The 18,957-nt window shown below is 54.9% G+C and overlaps 1 protein-coding gene across 7 annotated transcripts in view; it reads right to left on the bottom strand.

Annotated features, from left to right (window-relative positions):
• The window catches only part of AGRN (agrin), a 109,726-nt gene extending 92,605 nt beyond the window's left edge, over window positions 1-17,121 (bottom strand). For all 7 annotated transcript variants that reach the window (XM_039390849.1, XM_039390852.1, XM_027728582.2 and 4 more), the window contains exons 1-2: window positions 16,770-17,121; window positions 9,613-9,874 (exon numbers count right to left, since the gene is read on the bottom strand). In XM_039390849.1, coding sequence (XP_039246783.1) covers window positions 9,613-9,874; window positions 16,770-16,958 — 451 coding nt within the window. In that variant the 5' untranslated portion in view covers window positions 16,959-17,121. The remainder of the gene's footprint in view (window positions 1-9,612; window positions 9,875-16,769) is intronic.
• Between the last annotated feature and the right edge of the window lie 1,836 nt (window positions 17,122-18,957).

The following is an 18,957-nucleotide window of genomic DNA, read 5'->3' as shown; positions in this document are numbered from 1 at the left end:
GCTCTCACCCGAAACACAGGCCCAAGGATTAAATACCCACGGAGAGACAACACACTTGGAAGTGCAGAGATCAGCAAAAGCTCCCTCAGCCTTTTTCCGTTCCCCTCCTTTTAATTATCCCCCACAACTCAAAGATGCTGAGGCACAGCCAGTCCTCCAGCTCACTTCAGCTAATTAGCATCCCTGCAAGACAGGGAGAGCACAGTGGCCTGATATTAGACAGAAGATGCACTTCCAGCCCATCAGGAAGACACAACATCCTCTGGGAGTGTGCAGTTCTCTTCCAACATCCACTACAATGCAGGGGGGAAAAAAGCAGGGTAGGAAGAGGCAGCTGGTTATGGGAGAGGTTAAGGTTGTCTCCCAAAGCTGGGGAGGGGCAGCAGAGCCATTTTAACCTGTTTTCCTTCTCCCAAAAAGGCAACCTGAGAGGAGATAATGGAATAAAGATGGTGCAGAGTGAGGCTACAGCAAAGCCCTGCTGTGAAGGAGCATCTCTAGCCTATAAACAGTGAGAAGCAGAGCCAGGGCTCTTCCAGGGCAGAAAACCACTAAATCCAAGTAAATCCACCTAAATCCACGTGGCCTCAGCTCCAGGAGAAAAACCACTGGCTGGTTACTCTGAGAATGACACACACAGAGTCCCCTCTGCAGCGTGCCAGGCAAATTCCAGCCACAGCTCCTACAAGGCAGAGGTGACAGACACTGTTACAGCAGTTCGTGTTGCAAAACATCTTTTCAGCGTGACCCACAACATTCCTGCCGCCTGGAAGTGCCCCTGGGATGGGGCAAAGCAGCTGCAAGTCAGTGCAAGGCAAAGCAAACAGGGCAGCACATTTACCCACCAGAGAAAGTGGCTTTTAGGTGAAGCTGAAATGTGGATTTAAGGAGGAAAATGGAATTAATAGGGTTGGAACGAGGCCAAGGCACGAGAGCTCAGACAGAGGTATTGATCAGCTCAAGGGCAGCAGAGAAAGTGGGTGAGGCAGTGGGGTGGGAGAGTGGAAGCTCTTTAGATGGAATATTGGGAAAAAATTCCTCGTTGAAAAGGGTGGTCAGGAGTCAGCACCCCTGGAAGTGCTCAAAAGCACGTGGATGTGGCACCTGGGGACGTGGTTTGGTGGCCAACACTCTGCTGGGTTAGTGGTTGGACTCAGGGATCTCAGAGGGCTTTTCCAACCTAAATTATTCTGTTCCATGACTCTTAGGAAGAGCAGCAGTTGGTGGGAGCTGGAGGCAGGAGTGGGGACAGAGCCCAGCCTGTGTCCCTGTGCTCCCCCAACCACACTGGTCACCTCCACACCTTTTAGTGGGACAGGGGATGATGTGGGTACTGGACACAGGGAGGGCCAGGGGAGGAAAAACCAGAGGCAAACAAGAAAGTGGTTTGAAAGCTCACCTCACACATTCTCACTCACTTTGTAGTCGGTGCTGCAGCCAGGCTGGAATTAGGCAAATTGAGTATGAATTATTGAAAGCACCCGAGCCCCATTTCCTCTCCTAATCAAAGAAAATGATTCCAGGAAGCTGAAAATGCAGGAAGAGGAGCAGTTTTTCAAGGAAAAAAAAAAAAGAGAGAGAGAAAAAAAAAGAAAAAGGCACTGCTAGAATGGCTTTTATAAGGGCACTGTTCACCTCCTCCAACACACACCAGGATGGATCCATCCACCCACCCACCCATCCAGGTGGTGGGCACAGTCACTCTGTCCCCACCCTGGCCACACTGCACATCAAAGCTCTCCTGCTCCGGGAAGTCATCCTGAAGGAATGCAGGATCTCTGCAGAGTGTTTATTAAGATAAACAGACCAAAGTCCCACTCCTGGGCACGGATTAGTTCGGGACAAGCCCGGGCGGGCGGGCGCCGGCAGTCTGGGCAGGCGCCTGGCAGGGAGATGCCCCTGGGGCTCCTGGGCAGAGACTGGCCCATCACCCAGTGCTGCCCATCACTGTGGCTCCCTGGGCAGCCCCAGCCAGCTCTGTCCTCCCCACCAGCAGATCCCAGCTCCTGGACTTTGATTTGAAAACCAGATGAGTACTGAGACATTTTCCTGGCCTCCCTTTCTGCTGGGACAGATCCTGTGGATGCCCAGGCTGACCTGTGTGCCCATGTGGATGCCCAGGCTGACCTGTGTGCCCAGGTACTCCAGCTTTTGGCCAGAGAGAGCCCAAGACAAGCAGCACAAACTCCAGGTGGACCAAAGGGAAAGCTGAGCTCAGTTCTCAGAGCCACCCAGTTCCCTGCTGGCTGCAAATTGGTGGCACCACTAAACCACCCCAAATTCCTGCCCAGGGCTGTCTGGCTGTGTCCTGTGAGCAGCCACAGCTGTACATTGAATTTACACCTCCAGCACATAGAGTGTGGCAGGGCTGAGGGCTCCATCCCATGTGAAAAAGGGCCAAGGTGTAGGACCAGCTCCCAAATTCTCATCCAGCTGGAGTAGGGAGGGATGCAGCTCCCTCAGTTTACTGGGGGTGGGCACAGGGTGCCAGGGAAAGACAAAAAACCTGTATCTGACCCTGAGACAGGTCAGCACTAAGTCCCAAAAACAGTTCTGCAAAGCCAGGGTGGAGGAGATGCCAGGATCCCAAACCTGCAGGAATTCCACTCAGGAGATGCTCAGAGGGACAGATTCCAAGCCAGCTTTGTCACCAGAGGAAATGTCCCCACAGTGTCCCCCACTCCCTGGTGCCCTGGAGGGAACAGCCACCCCCACAGTGGGATTTTCTCTCCCACACATCCCCAGCACCTCCAGCAAAGGCTGCACATGCCAATGGAGCATCTCCCTGCAGGAATATCTGCCTGGGAGAGCTGCACCACAGCTCTGGTCAAGTCCCCTGAGCATCCCACACTTTGGGAAGCTCCAAAAGGATGCTACAGGGGCTGAGAACGGGGATATGGAAATGTCTCAGCCCATGGGAACTCACAACACCTTTCCCACTCTGTGCCTTTTTCCTTCCCTTCTGCCCCATATCCTTACAAATAAGATTGGAACAGGGGAATGCTCCTTCCCTGAGCATTCCCACCAGCCCAGGGATGATGCACCAGCTCCAAACCAGCAGTTCACTGGGAAAACACGAGGCAGAAGGAGGTGCAGAGATGGGAGCTCATAATACTTTTTCCCCACTCCCACATCCCTCCCTCACCCTTCCCTTCCACCCCACGTCTTTACAAAAAGGATGGAACAGGGAGAATGCTGCTCCCCTGAGCATTCCCACCAGCCCCAGACCAGCCCTGATCCATTTATCCAGCAGTTCACCAGGAAAACACGGGGCAGGAGGAGGCACAGAGCCTGCAGCACAGCAAAGAATCCCCCATATCCCCTCCAAGATATCCGTGGAGCAAACAAAAGGAGAAGCAGAACCCAGAGCACATGGCCAGGGCCCAGCACTTGTCACAGCAGCATCTGTGCTGCTGACCAAGGACCCCTGATCCCGCAGAGAAATGCAGCAGGATGTGCCAGAGCGGGAAGCGGGGCCAAAGGAGCCTTCCCAGACCAGTAGCCTCCCACACCAGATTAAAATTCCATAGGAATTTGCTAAACAAATCGACTCTCTCAGCTACTGCCGTCAAGCCAGGGGATGTTTTGCATTACTGCCACGCCAGGGAGGGAGCAAAACAGCCCCCCAGGCTTGGCCCAGGCACAGGGCCCCCCACACAAGCATCTCCTGCAAACCCTGTCCCAGCCAGGGGCTTCTGCAGGCTCCATCCATCACTGATCTGCTGGAAAATCCACCAGAAAATCCCCCCCCAGGAATCTCCTGCTCTCCCCAGTGCCACTGCCTGGCACAGCAGCTCCGAGAGGGAACCTGCTCCAGCCCCAGCATCCTGCTGAGCTGCCCCAGCCCATGGATGGGGAGGCAGGAAGGGGCCCCCAGGGCTGTCCAGAGGTGGATTCTCCCCTCTCCACTCCTCTCCTCTCCTTTCCCAACGTTTCACAGCTGCTGCCTGACTCTCTCACCCTCCCGGGACGGAGGTGTTGATGCTGTTCTCATTATCTCTGATTCAAAACAGAGCCAAGAAGAGGAGGGAAGGAAAAGGGAAAAACAAAACAAAACCACAAACCTCCTTTAAGAAGAAACCCACACATCAACCCTCTTCCAAGCCCCCTCCCTCTCCCTGCTCTGGAGCACAATGACATGGCAGGGGTGGATTCAAAAGGAATCCTTGCAGGGGTGGAGAAGGGCTGCAGAGAGAGCAGAGCATGGGAAGTGACCACAGCCTGAATCACCTAAGGCAGAGCCATGCCAGCGATTTCCTTGCTGAGAGGGAGCCCACTGTGCATTCCTTAGAGCCTCTGCAAGGAGCCTGAAAAGGAAATTTTGCATGGGCTGGTTTACAAGAACAAAACGCCTCAGTTCCGTGGAGAGCTAAAGAGAAAGAGAGGAGACAGAATAGAAGTGAGAGAGCAGAAGACAAAACAGAATGAACAGTGTAACTTAAAGGGAGATGCTCTCAAGGCAGCAAACATGAGAGAAAGCTTGGGAGGAGAGGTAATGTGGAAGATGGAATTCTTCCACAGGAGTAATTCATAGGGTTGCTGCAGAGATGAAAAAAAAAAAAAGTCAGAGGAGAGTTCTGGACTGGCTAAAATCAGAATTTCAATAGGAACTATGTGACTTTTTTATACATATGGAGCATCTGCAGTGCACTGCGGGCTGAACACGAGCCAGAGCAGCTCTGTGAGGGGCATCCACGTGGAGCAGGGTTCCAAAGGCCCATCCACTGTGGTCACAGCAGTGCTCCAAGACCCCACTTTGGCCCCCTCCATTCCCAGGCTGGGTGACATACCCCCCAAAGGCGACTGTCCTGGCACGACACCCACCCAGAGGGAGCAGCCCTGGGCTGGAGGAGGCAGCAGAGGAGCCACCAAACCTCATGGAAGCCCTAGCCATGGACACTGTCAGCATCCTGGGAAGCCAGCAGGTAAGCCCAGACAGGTTTTGGGACACACAGAGGGTCAATGCTCAGCCTTGCTCTCACTCCGGAATAATTCCCATCAGGGAGGCACAGCATCACCCACACACTGCCCCCAAAACAGGCAGATGCATCCTGGCCAAAAGGCTTAACCACCCCACTGACTTGGCTCTGTTTTCCAAGTCACCTCGAAGCTGAGGTTCTTCAGGACATCTTCAGGGAATAATTATCCCCAAAAGCCAGAGCCTTGCCGTGTTTATTCCTGGAACGCTGGTCCTGCACCAGGAGGGCTGGAGTCACTGCTACCCACTAAACCACTACTAAATCACATTGGTTTAGAGTCAAGAGCTTCTTGAAGATGCTGCAGGGAGGGGGGTCCCAAACCACCAGCAGGACCCTCAGTCCCAGCAGCGTGGGCTGACTGTGCCCAGCACCACCCGGCCCCACAACAACCCAACTCCCACGGGCTTTTCCCAGGAGGTTCCAAGCCCACACACATCCCAGAGCTCACCCAGGGCAATCACACCAGTGCTAATGCAAACTGTGCCACGGCCAGACGGTGTCTGGGAGGAGCTCCGGGTTCTCCTTAACCCAAGAGCTAACAAGGGTTTTTAATCCGAGCTCCCTTCCCACCCAGACGGCCCCGGGAGGAGCCACCGCGCACAAAATTCCTGATTTCCCTCAAGGGCTGTTGGGATCAAAGTGAAATGTGAGACACACACACACAGAGGGGAAAGATATCTCGGGGTCAGTCAGCTGTTGAGCTGCAGAGCAGCAGTGGTTGATGGTGTCAGGGGAGAGCAAGGAGAGGACAGTCGGGATGCTCCGGTACCTGCCCAGCCATTCCAGCCCTCCTTGTGCAGCACCAGCACTGCAGGAACAAACACTGCAAGACTGTGGCTTTCTGGGCTAATTGTTTCCCTGGGAAGCCTCATGCAGATGTCCCAAAGAACAAGAGGAAATCCACTCCCACTGTCCCCTTTCCATACTTTCCCCCCCACAGAGGTGGGGACCAGAGCAAACATCCTGCTCCGCCCGGTCCCAACCTGTGTCCCGGACTCCTGAGCAAAGCCCCAGAGCTGCTCCTCTGCCCTTCAACGCTGAAGACTCCCCCTCCAGACCCCCCCCAAGTGCTGGAGCCAGTTTGCAGAGCTCAGCTGGAGTCTTGAATTTCAACTCCAGCTGGTCAGAGCGTTTTTACCACAATTAAGTATAATCAAATCACGGTGTTTTCGCTCTGACCTGAGCTGTTCCACAGAGATGCCCTGGTTTGAACTCCCCTCTTAGACAGGCAAGACTTGGATGTCTAGGATTTTTCCAAGCTGGAGCAACAGGAGATGAAGATACTCAAAACATTCGTGTTTTTCCACTCAGCTGCTGCCATTCCTCCAATTCTTTCTGCAGAAGCACTCAAAGGTTTGTTTTTTAAACTCAAAGTGCAGCAAAGAGCAGCATCCTGGGCAGCTTTGCTTTGAACCCTCCTGTGAGGAGCTGATGGGAAACAAGTCCTGGAGCTAAATTCTCAGACTGGGAGCTCAGAAATGGTTCCCAGGGTGGCAGGAGCAGGTTCTCAGGCCTGGTTTTTTTTGCAGGGCTTCCCAGAAGCCAGGTGGGCAGGTGTAGTGGGTGAGCTGAAAGGGACTTCCCCAGACCTCAGGAGAGGCCTGAGCTTCGACAGGGCTCAAGGGAAAACAAAGTTTTGGAGGTAAATTTGGTCCGTGCTCTCTACAAAAATCCTGCCAGTGCTCAGCAGACAGGATATACAAGAACCAAGATGTGGGAAGAGCAGCAAGTCTGTGGGACACGACAAAAAAAGTTTTCCTCAACAACACCCCCTGGACAGGTCTCCACCAGTCTGGAGAAATCAGATCCACCACGCAGGGAGAGGCTGTCCTTTGTTTTCCAACCCTCTCCAGCCCCCAAAACCACACACAGCAGCCAGGCTGAGCCCACCTGCCATGCCAACAGCACCCTGGTGAGCCATGGGGAAGAGGAGGGTTGCTTCATTAAAGGAATTCCAGCCCTCTCCAGCCCCCAAAACCACACACAGCAGCCAGGCTGAGCCCACCTGCCATGCCAACAGCACCCTGGTGAGCCATGGGGAAGAGGAGGGTTGCTTCATTAAAGGAATAAGCTCTGCAGCAAAGGATCTCAAAGAGGGGAGTCCCAGGAAGAATCATTCTGCTGCCTGGCACCAGGAAGGGTTCACAGAGCAGGGGATAAAGATAAGCCACCTATATTTTTATGGACCTGCAATTTAAGCACAGAGGAAAGAGTTGGGACATGCCCAGCTTTTGGCACCTCCAGCCCCCTTGCACAACAGCTTGGGAGTAGCACCAAAAATCCTTCTGGTGGTGCTGCACTTGAGGGAACGATCAGAGACACGTCCACCTGCCCCAGCTCTACGGCAAACTCAGGGTACTGGGACGAAAACTTGATCCCTCCTCATCTCCCAGTGGCCTTAAGGGACATCAGAGAATAGAATCACAGCATGGTTTGGGTTGGAAGGGACCTCAAGGACCATCCAGTCCCACCCCTTCCCATGGGCAGGGACACCTTCCACTAGCCCAGGTTGCTCCAACCTGGCCTTGGACACTCCCAGGGATGGGGCAGCCACAGCTTCTCTGGGCAACCTGTGCCAGGGCCTCCCCACCCTCACAGGGAGGAATTCCTTCCATGTATTGAACCTCAATTTCTCCTCCTTTAGTTTTAACCCTTTCCTCCTTGTCCTGTCACTGCAATTCCTGATGCAGAGCCCCTCTCCAGCTTCTTGTACACCCCCCCTTTAGCTCCTGGGAGGCTGCTCTGAGGTCTCCACACAACCTCTTCTCCTTCATCCTTCACCACAAACAGGAACCTCCCCAGCTCACATCAGCACGTGCAAAAAGAGCCTCCTAAAAACCCCAGCAGGAGAGAGAAACCTCCCAAATATTTGCTCAGGTTTAACTGAAACAACCACAGACACTCATCTTTCTCCTGCCTCCCTCCCCACTAAGTGCATGGAAGGAGCAGGGCTGACACCTTCCAAGTTCATTATAAAATATTATATATATATATATATATTTTTAGAAAGCCTCCAGTGCTCTTCCTGCTCACAAACCCCACTCTGGGAGCCCCTCTGCTGATCCAGCTCCCTCCCAAGCCCCAGAGTTGGGTCATTTACCCCTGTCAGCGTTCACAGCTGGAAAAAGGGGTTATGGCCTCTCTGCTGCACATCCAAGGGGAGGAGGGAGCCAAACCCGCCTGTTTATTTGTTGTCTGTGCAGAATTCCTGCATTCCTTCCCATGTTTGCTCATCTGCTCTCAGGACATACTCAGAGCCCAGCAAAGGGCTTTGGGGGCACCACATTCTCCCCCCCTGGGCTTGGAGCTCTTGCTGGAACCAGGACAAGCATAGAGGGGAAGAGGGAAGGCAGGGAGTGGGTTATTACAGAATATTTTCAAGGTGGTTGAGGAAAAAGGGAGAAAAAAGATCAATTCTCCCCAGATCTGCTTTTCACAGAGGCACAACTCCACACCTGGATGTCTAAGACTGGTTCTAACTTATTTTACCTTGGAGAAGCACAATTTACCTCCAAGTAGAATTTGTCTGGCTTCTCAGATCCCTTCAGGAGTTCATCCACAAGGCTCCAAGCAAGCAAGGAAGCTCCAAGACACAGGAAGCCAGGGGTGGCTGTGATGAAGAACAGGCCTTCACCCCAGCATTAACCCGTTAACTTATTAGCTCTAAACCCACGGGGAGAATCTAACTCAGGTGGGAGCAGCCTAAATTCCCTGGGGAGTGCCTGCCATCCTGTCAGGACAGGACCTGCCGTGGGGATGCTCCAACCACAACACAGAGAGGACTGGAAACGCATCAGATCTGGAGCAAAATGAGCATAAAATGACTTTGCTTGGGAGACACTGGTTGTGTGACAGCGAGGTCACTGCCAGGCACTGTCCCCATGACAAGAGTCCACAGACCAGAGCACCAGGAACTGGGATTAGCTCAGCTGGTCCCAGCATGGTGCTGATAACACCAAAGCTGTGGGTTTGATCCCCTGTAAGGGCCATCCACTCAAGAGCTGGACTTGATGGTCCTTATGGTCCCTTCCCACTCAGAATATTCTGGGATTGTGTCCTTCATTTCACAGCTTCATCACATTCCACCTCTACCTGTCCAACATCCAGATGGGAGGAATGAATCAGACTTACTGGAACCTGGAACTTTCTGTGACTCTGCCCTGGACACAGGTAGAACAGCAGGGTTGATCCTCATCAACCAGCACCAACGAGGTCACAGAATCCCAGAACCCCCAAGGATCATCAAGACCAACCCTTAACCCTGCACAGGCCCAATTCCCAAGAGTGTCCGAGAGGCATCATCCAAACAGATGACAGATCTTGAGCTCTGGCACCCTTGGGGCCACGCCCACTGCCCTGGGGAGCCTGTTCAGTGCCCGACCACCCTCTGGGGGACGAACCTTTTCCTGAGATCCAACTTAAACCTTTCCCTGGCACAACTTCAGGCCATTCCCCGGGGTTCTGCCACAGAGCAGAGCTCAGTGCCTGCCCCTCCTCTTCCCCTCATGAGCAAGTTTTAGCCTCCTCTCCTCCGGGCCGAGCACACCGAGCACCCTCAGCCGCGTCCATGAATCCCTCCCAGCCCAACAGCTCCCGGAGCACCCCCGGGACAGCCCAGGCCCCTCAGCCTCACCTTCCACGCAGTGCTCCACCTCCTCCAGGTTGCGCAGGGTGATCCTCATGAGGCTGGAGTTGAGCATGAGCTCGTTGCGGTGCGCGGGCCACAGGTACTGCGGGGCCGGGTTGACGAAGAAGATGCGCGTGTCCCCCGTGGACACCTGGTTGTCGCAGATCAGCGGGTCCCCGAAGCCGCCGATGACCACCTTGTTCCCCCCGTCCAGCAGGATCTCGTGGGTGACGATGTCCTTGCCCTTCAGGTAGCGCCAGACTCTCACCTTGGGGGAGAAGGAGAAAGGAGAAGCTGGTTGTGAGGGCGTCTCGCGGGCGGCGCTCTCCGACCCGGCTCTCGATTTTTCGCGGCGCTTCCAGCAGGGATCATTTCATCGGCTCTGAAAGCACGGAATGTGTGGGCAACGGGGAGCAAAAGCCCTCTGCTGCAGGTCTCCCTGGCTCCCAAGGAAATCTCAGTATGGAAGGAGAAGAAAGCACTTCTGATTGGAAAAAAAAAAAGGAATAAAAAAAGGCTTTGAAAGGAACATTAAGTGGCTGGAAGTGCCAGCTGGGCTGCAGAGCTAAAAGAGAGCGCTGTCCATCCACGGGGGAGGCTCTGAAGTGCAGCACAGGAGCCTCAGACTAGGGTAGGAGGAGGCAGGTGGGTTGGGTGGAGGGAAAGAAGGGAGTTTGGTGGCTCTGACAGGCCGCTGGTACCTTGGGAACACAAAGGCAGAGAGGATAATGTTGCACGCAGAAATGTCAAAGTTAACTCACGTTCCTCTAAATTACTAAATAAAACCATGGCAAGCTGGATTTGGTAAAATGCACAGAGGGTTTGGCAGGAGGAACCCATCTCCTTGTACTCATCCAAACTTCAGGCATAAAAATAAGTCCTGGCCACAAGAGTTAGCAGCCACTAACTGCCAGTGTTTCCAGGGCAGTGCCCCTGCGCTCCAGTGCCAGCTCATCCCTCTCTCTGCAGCAAACTGCCCAAAAGAAACACCCACCCAGGAGGGAAGCAGCAGCTCTCAAATGAACCTTGGTGCACACAGGACACCAGACGCACGTCCCCATCCGCTCCTGCTGGGTCAGAAATCCCCCTGCTGCGATTCCATGGTGGGGAAACACGGCCCAGAGCAGAGCCAGCAGGAACAGCTCATCCGAGGTCTGTGCTCAGAGCAAGGGCGGCTGCTGGGAGCAGGGGCATTGCTGTGACCACAGGCATCCCTGGGCTGGCAGGCTCAGAGCTGCTCCATCACACCCTGCCATCATCCCCCCACCCCAAGGGCACTTCAGCACCCTGTGCCAAGCCCAGAGCAGCCAGGGAGGTGGTGGCTCAGAGATAAGGGGGCTCTCTGCTTTAAGAACCTAATTCCAGAGGGGCAGAGGGTGGATGCTCACAGGCAGCTGGGCAGACAGGTCTCTCCCACCCTCTGGGGACACTGGGGGTGGCAGGGAGGCAGATTGTTCACACCACAGCTTCTGTGCTTGATATTGGGGTTGGGAATGGGGGAAGAATTGTTACAACCGAGGAGGAAAGCACAGAGCAGACTTTATCCCACTTGAGAACGAACCATTTCTATAGTTCTCTGCCACTGCAGCTCAGTGGCCTCTGCCCTGCACGGCCCTTCAAGTGCATTGTGCTCCCCTGCAGGCTTCTGTGAGACCCTTCAGACAGAGAGACTCTTCCTCTTTGCCAAACACCTCCATCCCATCACTCGGTGACTGCAGAAGACGCACGCGAAGATCTGACACTGCAGAGTTCAAACAGGAGGGTGAAAGCCTGCTGGGGGGTAGGGGGAATGCAAGTCTCCTGACCTCTCATCAATCCTGTCCATTTTTGAAGCCCTAACTCCAGAATTTCAGGGGAGTGAGCTCGGCACTCAGTCCTGATCCAGAGGCTTCAAGGTCCACAGTGATCTCGAGCCAAAGTCCTGCTCGCTGTCCCTGTCACAGTTAGGAGCAGGCAGCTACAGGGAGACATTCCCTGGAGGAACAGGGCCATTCCCACTGCCACAGGAGCAGGCAGGCTGGGGTCAGACCCTCCTGCTCAGTGCCAGACTCACCTGTCAAGCAGGAAAAGGGAACAGATTTAGTGTTGCCTGTACTCTGCAAGTACAAATGAAGGTTAAGAACAAAGTTTAAGAATGTATTTCATTCTCAAATCCTCCTATTTCTCACACCTCCTCCTCGAGGTGTAACATTTGTCCTCCTTGGAGAAGAAGCCTGGATTTATGGGTCTCAGCTCCCATCCAGCCCAGCAAGTCCTGCGATGCAGACAGCAATATATTATCCAAACTACAGCTCCATTTACCAGGGTGAGCCCTGTTCTCCTGCATGCCTGAGCTCAAAAACCACCCCGGGTATTAAACAGGGCTGTGACAGCTCTTCTCTGGAAGCTGCACATGCCTTAGCTGCTCCCAGGCGTGGAGAGGTTTGCTGCAGACAGGTTACCCACGTGTTCTCACACTCATCCGTCTGCCAGCCCGGAGGGAGTCAGCACCCCGTGGGTGCTGAGCCATTCCACAGCACCAAAGCTCAGGGAATAACTCACACTCCAGGATATGTGAGCCCTGCCCAGCCCAAATCCAAGCTGCTGGGCAGGGGGAAGGAGAGGGACAGGGAGAACAGTGTCTTCAAAGCCACGGGGGGTTGGAATGAGATGGTCTTTTAAGGTCTACAACTTCCTCAGGAGGGGCAGGTCTGATCTCTGCTCTCATCCTGACCAGTGACAGGATCCAAGGGAATGGCTGGAGCTGTGGCAGGGCAGGGTTAGGTTGGGGATCAGGGAAAGGTTCTTCCCCCAGAGGGTTGTTGGGCACTGAACAGGCTCCCCAGGGTTTGGGCACAGCCCCAAGGCTGCCAGAGCTCCAGGAGGGTTTGGACAACGCTCTGAGGGACAGGGTGGGATTGTTGGGGTGTCTGTGCAGGGCCAGGGGTTGGACTGGATGATCCTTGTGGGTCCAACTCAGGATATTTTGTGATTCTGTGACTCTAAGATCCCTTCCAACCCAAACCACTTCACAGTTCTCTGAAGAAACCTGCACAGCCCTGCCAGCACCAGCTCCGCTCTTGAGAGAGATGGCACCCCACCAGCACTCAGATGGCAAGGGGAGCTGGGACAGGCACTTTCCCTCCCCTCTGATCCGACAGGGATCCCACCATCCACACTGACATCTGCTCCACCACACGGGGCAGCCCCTTCAAAGAGCCTTTTTGGGGCCACCCGCAGCCGTGGCACCCCGGCTGAGCAGGGTGCTGAGGAGCACCAGCCTGTGCCAGCACCAGCCTCCTGCCTCCCCAGCAGGGACCACGCTGTTTCTCCAGCGTTTCCCAGCAGCTCGGCTCCCCGTGGTTGTGCTTCTCTCCCCGCAGTCAAGTCAAGACACCTTCCTGCAGCCCCACCTCCTCCTCCTCGGCGCCCGCAGGGCAGGCGCTCTGAGAGGTGCACGAGCAACCAGGGTGAAAACCCAGGAATACAAAGGAGACAAAAGGGAGGAAAGGGGAAAAAAAAAAAATAATAATAATAAAAAAAATACAAAATACACCAGGCAGGCAGAAAGCACAGCCCGAGGCTGGTGCTGCAAAAGGTGGATGTGGGGCATTTTCACAGCTAGGGCTGATGGGGGGAGAAAGGCTCAAGCCCACCCCACTGCTCTGCAGCAGATGGTAATTTGAGTTAATTGGCACGGCTGTTCCAGTCAGACACTTCAGAGCCAGGCCACAGCACTCACAAGCAACATCAGAGTCCAGCAGCTTTCTCCCCACCCTTCTCCTCTATAATGAATGAATGGGAAGGCACCAAAGACCAAGCAATTACCTGTAGGGCATCCCATTCATCATCACACACAATTAAGACTTTGTCACCGGTGACTCACCGGCTACACCAAGGACTGGGGAAGGAAAGGAAGAGAAAGAGAGAGAGAAAACTGGGCTGTAACCTATTCCCAAGAAGTCCCTTTCCTACAGCAGACTCACTCGCCCACTCCTTTGCCAGGGAGCACATAAAACACTGGATTAAGACTGTTTTACAAGACTCCTGGCAGCTACAGGGAGGCAGAGTAAAAGCAGTGATAACTTTATTCAAGCAGAGCCTTGCAAGGGTGTATTTTAAGTGGGGCAGAAAAGCCCCCAGAAAGTAAAAGGATTTTTCCAGAATGCCACGGGGGGGTCCATGCCACAGGGAAAAGGGGACCACCTGTGCAGTGCTACCAAATTCCTGCCAGGAATATGCCTCGAGAAATGGTTTTGTAAAGCAAGATGAGAAGTTAGAGCAGTCTCCTCTTGCAGATGTCTGGATGGACAGCAGGAGGAAGGGTCATCATTAGATTTTTGGCAGTTCTGGGAGATGAAGGCCAGCATCAGCTTCACTCTGCCCAACCCTTCCCTCCCTGACCACATCCCACCCCTCTCCCCCTTTTTGTCACTCTCAGCTGCCCTTTCCCCAGGAGCTCCCAAACCCACCTCCCCCAGCAACTTCCACATCCCCCCCAGCCTGGAGAACAGCCACAGTTACCCCCCAAAATAGGGGCTCCATTGTCTGGAACAGGATCCACATCCTTTTCGACACTTCCTATGGCACATAGAGAACCTGGGCTTGTCCTATAAATAGGAGCTGCCTCCATAAATATCAGGTCAGCCCAGAATAAGGCACATCAGAGGGCTCAGAGCAGGAAGGACAAGGCCAACACAGAGGATGAGCAGCAGCACCAAGAGCTCGGGAAGCAGAGTGCCTGCTCCCTTGTCAAACCCCTCGGAGCAGCAGCACATCAGCCAGTTCCAGGGAGCTCTGTCAGCCTGTTCTTCCCTTTTTCATCTCCTCTCCCAGCACATGAATGGCTGATAGCTATTTATGGGTGTTTATCTAACATTAACTTCACATTTCTCCCGAGTTGTAATGTGCTTATCTTCATCTATCAAAGGCTTCAGCTGGGAGGGTTTGGAGTTTAACTGGGAAGAACAATACCCCAGTGCAGCACTCGCAGATATCCACATGCCTGCTCCCTCCCAGACCACCCAGCACCAGTAACACTCACTATTTTGGGTGTGGGCCCCAGGGAACTCCCACCACACACTTGGCCCTTGCCTCTGCTCTGCAGATAAAGAAGAACCTGACAGGAGATAACTGCGGGATCTGGAGGTAACCCCAGGGAATGACAGTGAGGAATTACACCTGAATTTCCTCACCAGCCTCTGTTCCTGGGCTTATCCCAGTCCCACAGGGCAGCAGGGTCCGTGTGAGGGCAGAGCTCAGGTTTAATGCCCAAACTGCCCTGTTGGAATTCAGGTGCTTGATGTCAAAAGAAAAAAAAAAAACAAACAAAAAAAACCCCAACAAAACAACCAACCCAAATCAAACTCCAGGCATGCCTAACCCGGCATCAGCAGAATCCAGAGCAATTCCAACACTCTGGGAGATCTTGGAGTGAAACAAGCCAACAGCTGCTGCAGAGCTACTCATTTACAAGTCATTATAGTTAGGGGAGATTTATCTGCTTTCAGGTCCTTAAGACACCCCAAGTCCCATTTCAAAGCTTTTTTTCCCTGCAAACACACTATGAAATGCCATTAAAAATGCCACAGAGCAGGCTGATGTGCAGGTAAAGGCCCTGAGAAGCACTGTCCTATGAAGGGTGCTAAATGTCACAGCCTGACCAGGGATGGGATGGGCACTTCCATCTGAGGCAGGAGGGAAGGTTTTCCTCCTTTCACTTTCTCTTACAGGACTCCAGGACTGAAAGGGGATCTTGGGAGCACGTTCTGGCCTTCGGGTGCTGTTACAACACTAGGAATGGGCAGGAGCAAAATCCCACCATTAACTCTGGAGTGAGTAGCACCAGCATTGCTGGGCTGGCTCAGGGAAAGGCAAGAGATTCCCCTGCCGAGATAAGGAATGCCAACTGCGTTTCACATAAAGCCACCGCGGGCAGCCCAGGTTCCCTCCCTGGCTGCTCCAGCTCGGGCTGGATGGATTGCACCTTCCAGAGGCAGAGAGAGCTGCTGAGCCAGCAGGTTTTCCCATCGCGGCGTTTCCCGGCCCAGGGTCTCGCTCTGATGCGGCGAGATGGTTTTACACCAGCCAGACACCTCGCTGCGTGTCTGCGCTGCGAGCAAAGAGCCTCCTTTTTCAGACGGGCATTTCTGCCTCATCACCAGCCTCCCCGGACCACCTCCCTCGTGGCACCCCTGCCCCAGCCTTCAGGTGGCCACATCCACCCACCATCTGTGCCCGGCGCTGCCGCAGGACACCGGCTGCGAGCAGCAGCTCATTAATTTTCCACGTAGCACCCAGGATGTGCCAGACGCTCCGCAAACACACGGTCCCTGCTCGAGCCTGGAGGGTCTGTGATCTAATTTGCGAGGTACAGATTGTTCCGCGCGGGGCAGAGCAGGCGGGAGGCACCGGGCACCAGCTGGGCAGGCAGAGGCTGCTCGGCTGCTTCCCTGGGCTGAGAGAGATGCTCCGGAACACGGGGCAACACCGCGGCGTGAAGTTCACCCTCCCCTGCCCCGGCAGAGCTCTCCCACCAACGCACCGCTGAGCATCACCCCAGGCCCTGCTTAGCACCAAACCACAGGCAGGAACCGCAGGATTTTTTTTTTTTTAAGGATGGGCAGAAAAGGGGATGGGGGGGGGAGGAAGAGGAAAAGGCAGCGTAGCAGCATGTCCTTGCAAGTGAGATTCCTACCCCGGGAAGGGTTAAGCCATCCAGCACGTTTTCTGTCAAGCAGGCGGATGGTATTTCAGGTTGCTCAGTACTTCACCGTCTCTCAGCTTAGGGGGGAGGAAAAAAAAAAAAAACCATAGCCAGAGGCCAGATTCGTAGTTAAACAATAGCTCGAGCTGGAGGAACTCAAGATGCTGCTAAAGTAAACAGGGAGCCCTGGGGTACAGGCAGCGAGCGGCTCCGAGCACCTTCCCGGCAGCCCAAACCCTGCCAGAGAGAAAGTTGGGAACCGGCTCCCGCATCACGGCACGGAGGGAAATGCCCATAAAAAGCAACCTTGAGAGATTCCCCCTCGACACAGCTGCGGGAGCGACTCCGCAGTCTAAAAATACCTAATTACACCCCAAAGCCCCGGCGCACACAATCAGAACCACATGCGCCCTAAACCCAGCCGGCGCCCGTCGGGAGAGGGGGGAGGGGGTGAAAGTTCCCCCCGGCACCCCCTTACCTTGCAGGAGTAGGTGTGGTGGACCGGGTCCACGTTCATGATCTCCTCCACCGTGCCCGTCAGCACCACGTTGGCCTCCTCCTCCCTCCGCTCCAGCTCCCGCTCGGGGCAGGTCGCCAGTCCCAGTCCTAATCCCAGTCCCAGCAGCGCCAGCAGCGCCCGGGCACCGTCCGCCCGCTGTGCCCCCATGGCCCCGGTCCGGTCTCGCTGCCGGCCCGGTCCCGGTCCCCCGACGGCGCGGGCAGACAAAGCGGCCCCGCTCGCAGGCGCAGGGAGAAGGGCTACTTTTGTTCGAGGAGGTGAAAAGGAGGAAAGAAAGAGAGGAGGGAGGGAGGCAGCGAGGGGAGGGGAGAGCAGGGGAGGGGAGAAGGAGGAAAATCCCAGGAGGAGGAGGAGGAGGAGGAGATATCTCTCCGTGAAGCCGCGGCCGGCGAGCAGCGCTCGGTCCTCTCTGCCTTGCCCCTGTAAGAAAGCCCGCAGATTTGCATGCAATCTGAATTGCTGATAAGGAAGGGAGCGGGGGCAGGGGGGGAGAGGAGAGAGGGAGGGGGAGAGAGAGAGAGAAAGGGAGGAAGGCAGCGCGTCCGCCCGCCCTGCTGCCAGCTCTTATTGCGGAGCTGCCGCGAACGCCACCCCCAGGAAAAGGGAGCTCGCCTCGGGTTAATGGATAATCAGCGCCGCAACGTGAGGAGACTTTTAAAGGTGTAGGGACCGCAGCCGGCCCCGCTGCCCCCCCAGTATGAGCGACAGCTGGAGCCCAGCCCCGTCCCGGGGTCCCCTCCCCCGCGGGGGTCGGACCCCGGCGTTTCCATCCCCCTGTTTCGCCCCTGGGGGCTGCCACCAGGGATGCTCCCGGTTTTCCCGTGGGGAAACTGAGGCAGGGTTGGTCCTGCTCCGGAGAGATGCGACGAGTGCTCCATGCCGGGGCAAACCGAGCCACCCACGCCTGGGCCATCACCCGCTCCCCGGGGTTCCCAGGGGGAGATGGGGCTCAGGGAGAGGGGCTCGGGGGGTACCCCGACCACAGAGCCACCCACCCTCCCGTGGAATGATGGAATCGCGGGATCACGGAATGGTTTGGGTCAGAAGGGACCTTAAAGATCACCCAGTCCCACCCCCTGCCGCGGGCAGGGACACCTTCCACTATCCCGGGTTGCTCCAAGCCCCGTCCAGCCTGGCCTTGAACACTTCCAGGGAATGGGGGGTGTCAGCCCCTGGAGCACCGTGACCTCCTGCCCCGACTTTTCCTCGGGGAACTGGATGGCAATTTTTCCAGATGTCATGTGCAATTACTGCAGATATAAAATGAAAAGTTAAGTGGCACCAGGGGAGGGATATTGTTTCTCCCCTCCATAAATTAGCCGGCCCCCAAAGGCGATTTACAAGGCTGTTTTACTTGATGGCCCTAAACAAGTCCCGTTTGTGACCCAGGGTGAATTCCCAATCCCAGGGTGAAGTTTAACCACTGCCAGTGCCACCGTGCCAGGAGAGGGATGACACATGATGTGCCCCCTGTGTCCTTCCCTGATGAACATGTTTCAACACACAGCAGCATCCTGCCCTCAGCAGCTCTGCATCCCCATCCTGCTCGTGCCCTAAATTCTGAGCAGCCTGTTTGTGCTGTTTGCCCCTGCAACTGTGGATGTGCCAATCCTTTTTGTCTCCCCTGGAACAGAAACAGAATTTAGCTACGAGATAGGAATAAATGAATCCGAGTGCTCAAAACGCTGTCCAAGCCTACCTTCTACCCTGAAGAGGATGAAACACCAGAGATCACATAAACCTGGAGGTATCCCAACTGCTGGGTGGTTCACAGAGAAGGCAAACTGTGCATTTTCTGTCTTAAACCAGGCACTTGGCATTCCCATGGTGACTTTGTCTCAATGCTGGGGCTGTTCTTGTAAACCCCATGCCCTCTCCCAGCTCTCATTCCACTCAAAGCTCCCATAAATCTGGGTTCCCAGCTCAGCACTGAAGGAAGGCTGCCTGTTCCAAAGCATGAATTATTTTATCACCTCGGTGAGGGCTTCAGAGAGATGGTTTTCAGAAGAAAGTGGCCCACAGTGCACTCAGGCCTGCAGGAAACCTGCCTTCACCTGGCAGGGTGTAACTCCCCCAAAGCTGCCTGTAAAACCCCAGGGACCATCCTGTGACAAGAAGGTGCCACAGGGCAAAGTGACCTGAAGCA

The sequence above is a fragment of the Pipra filicauda genome, unplaced genomic scaffold, assembly GCF_003945595.2.
Source record: "Pipra filicauda isolate LSUMZ 115617 unplaced genomic scaffold, ASM394559v2 scaffold87_size3191425_pilon, whole genome shotgun sequence".
Lineage (NCBI taxonomy): Eukaryota > Metazoa > Chordata > Aves > Passeriformes > Pipridae > Pipra > Pipra filicauda.
This window is presented reverse-complemented; position numbering and strand designations above follow the sequence as displayed.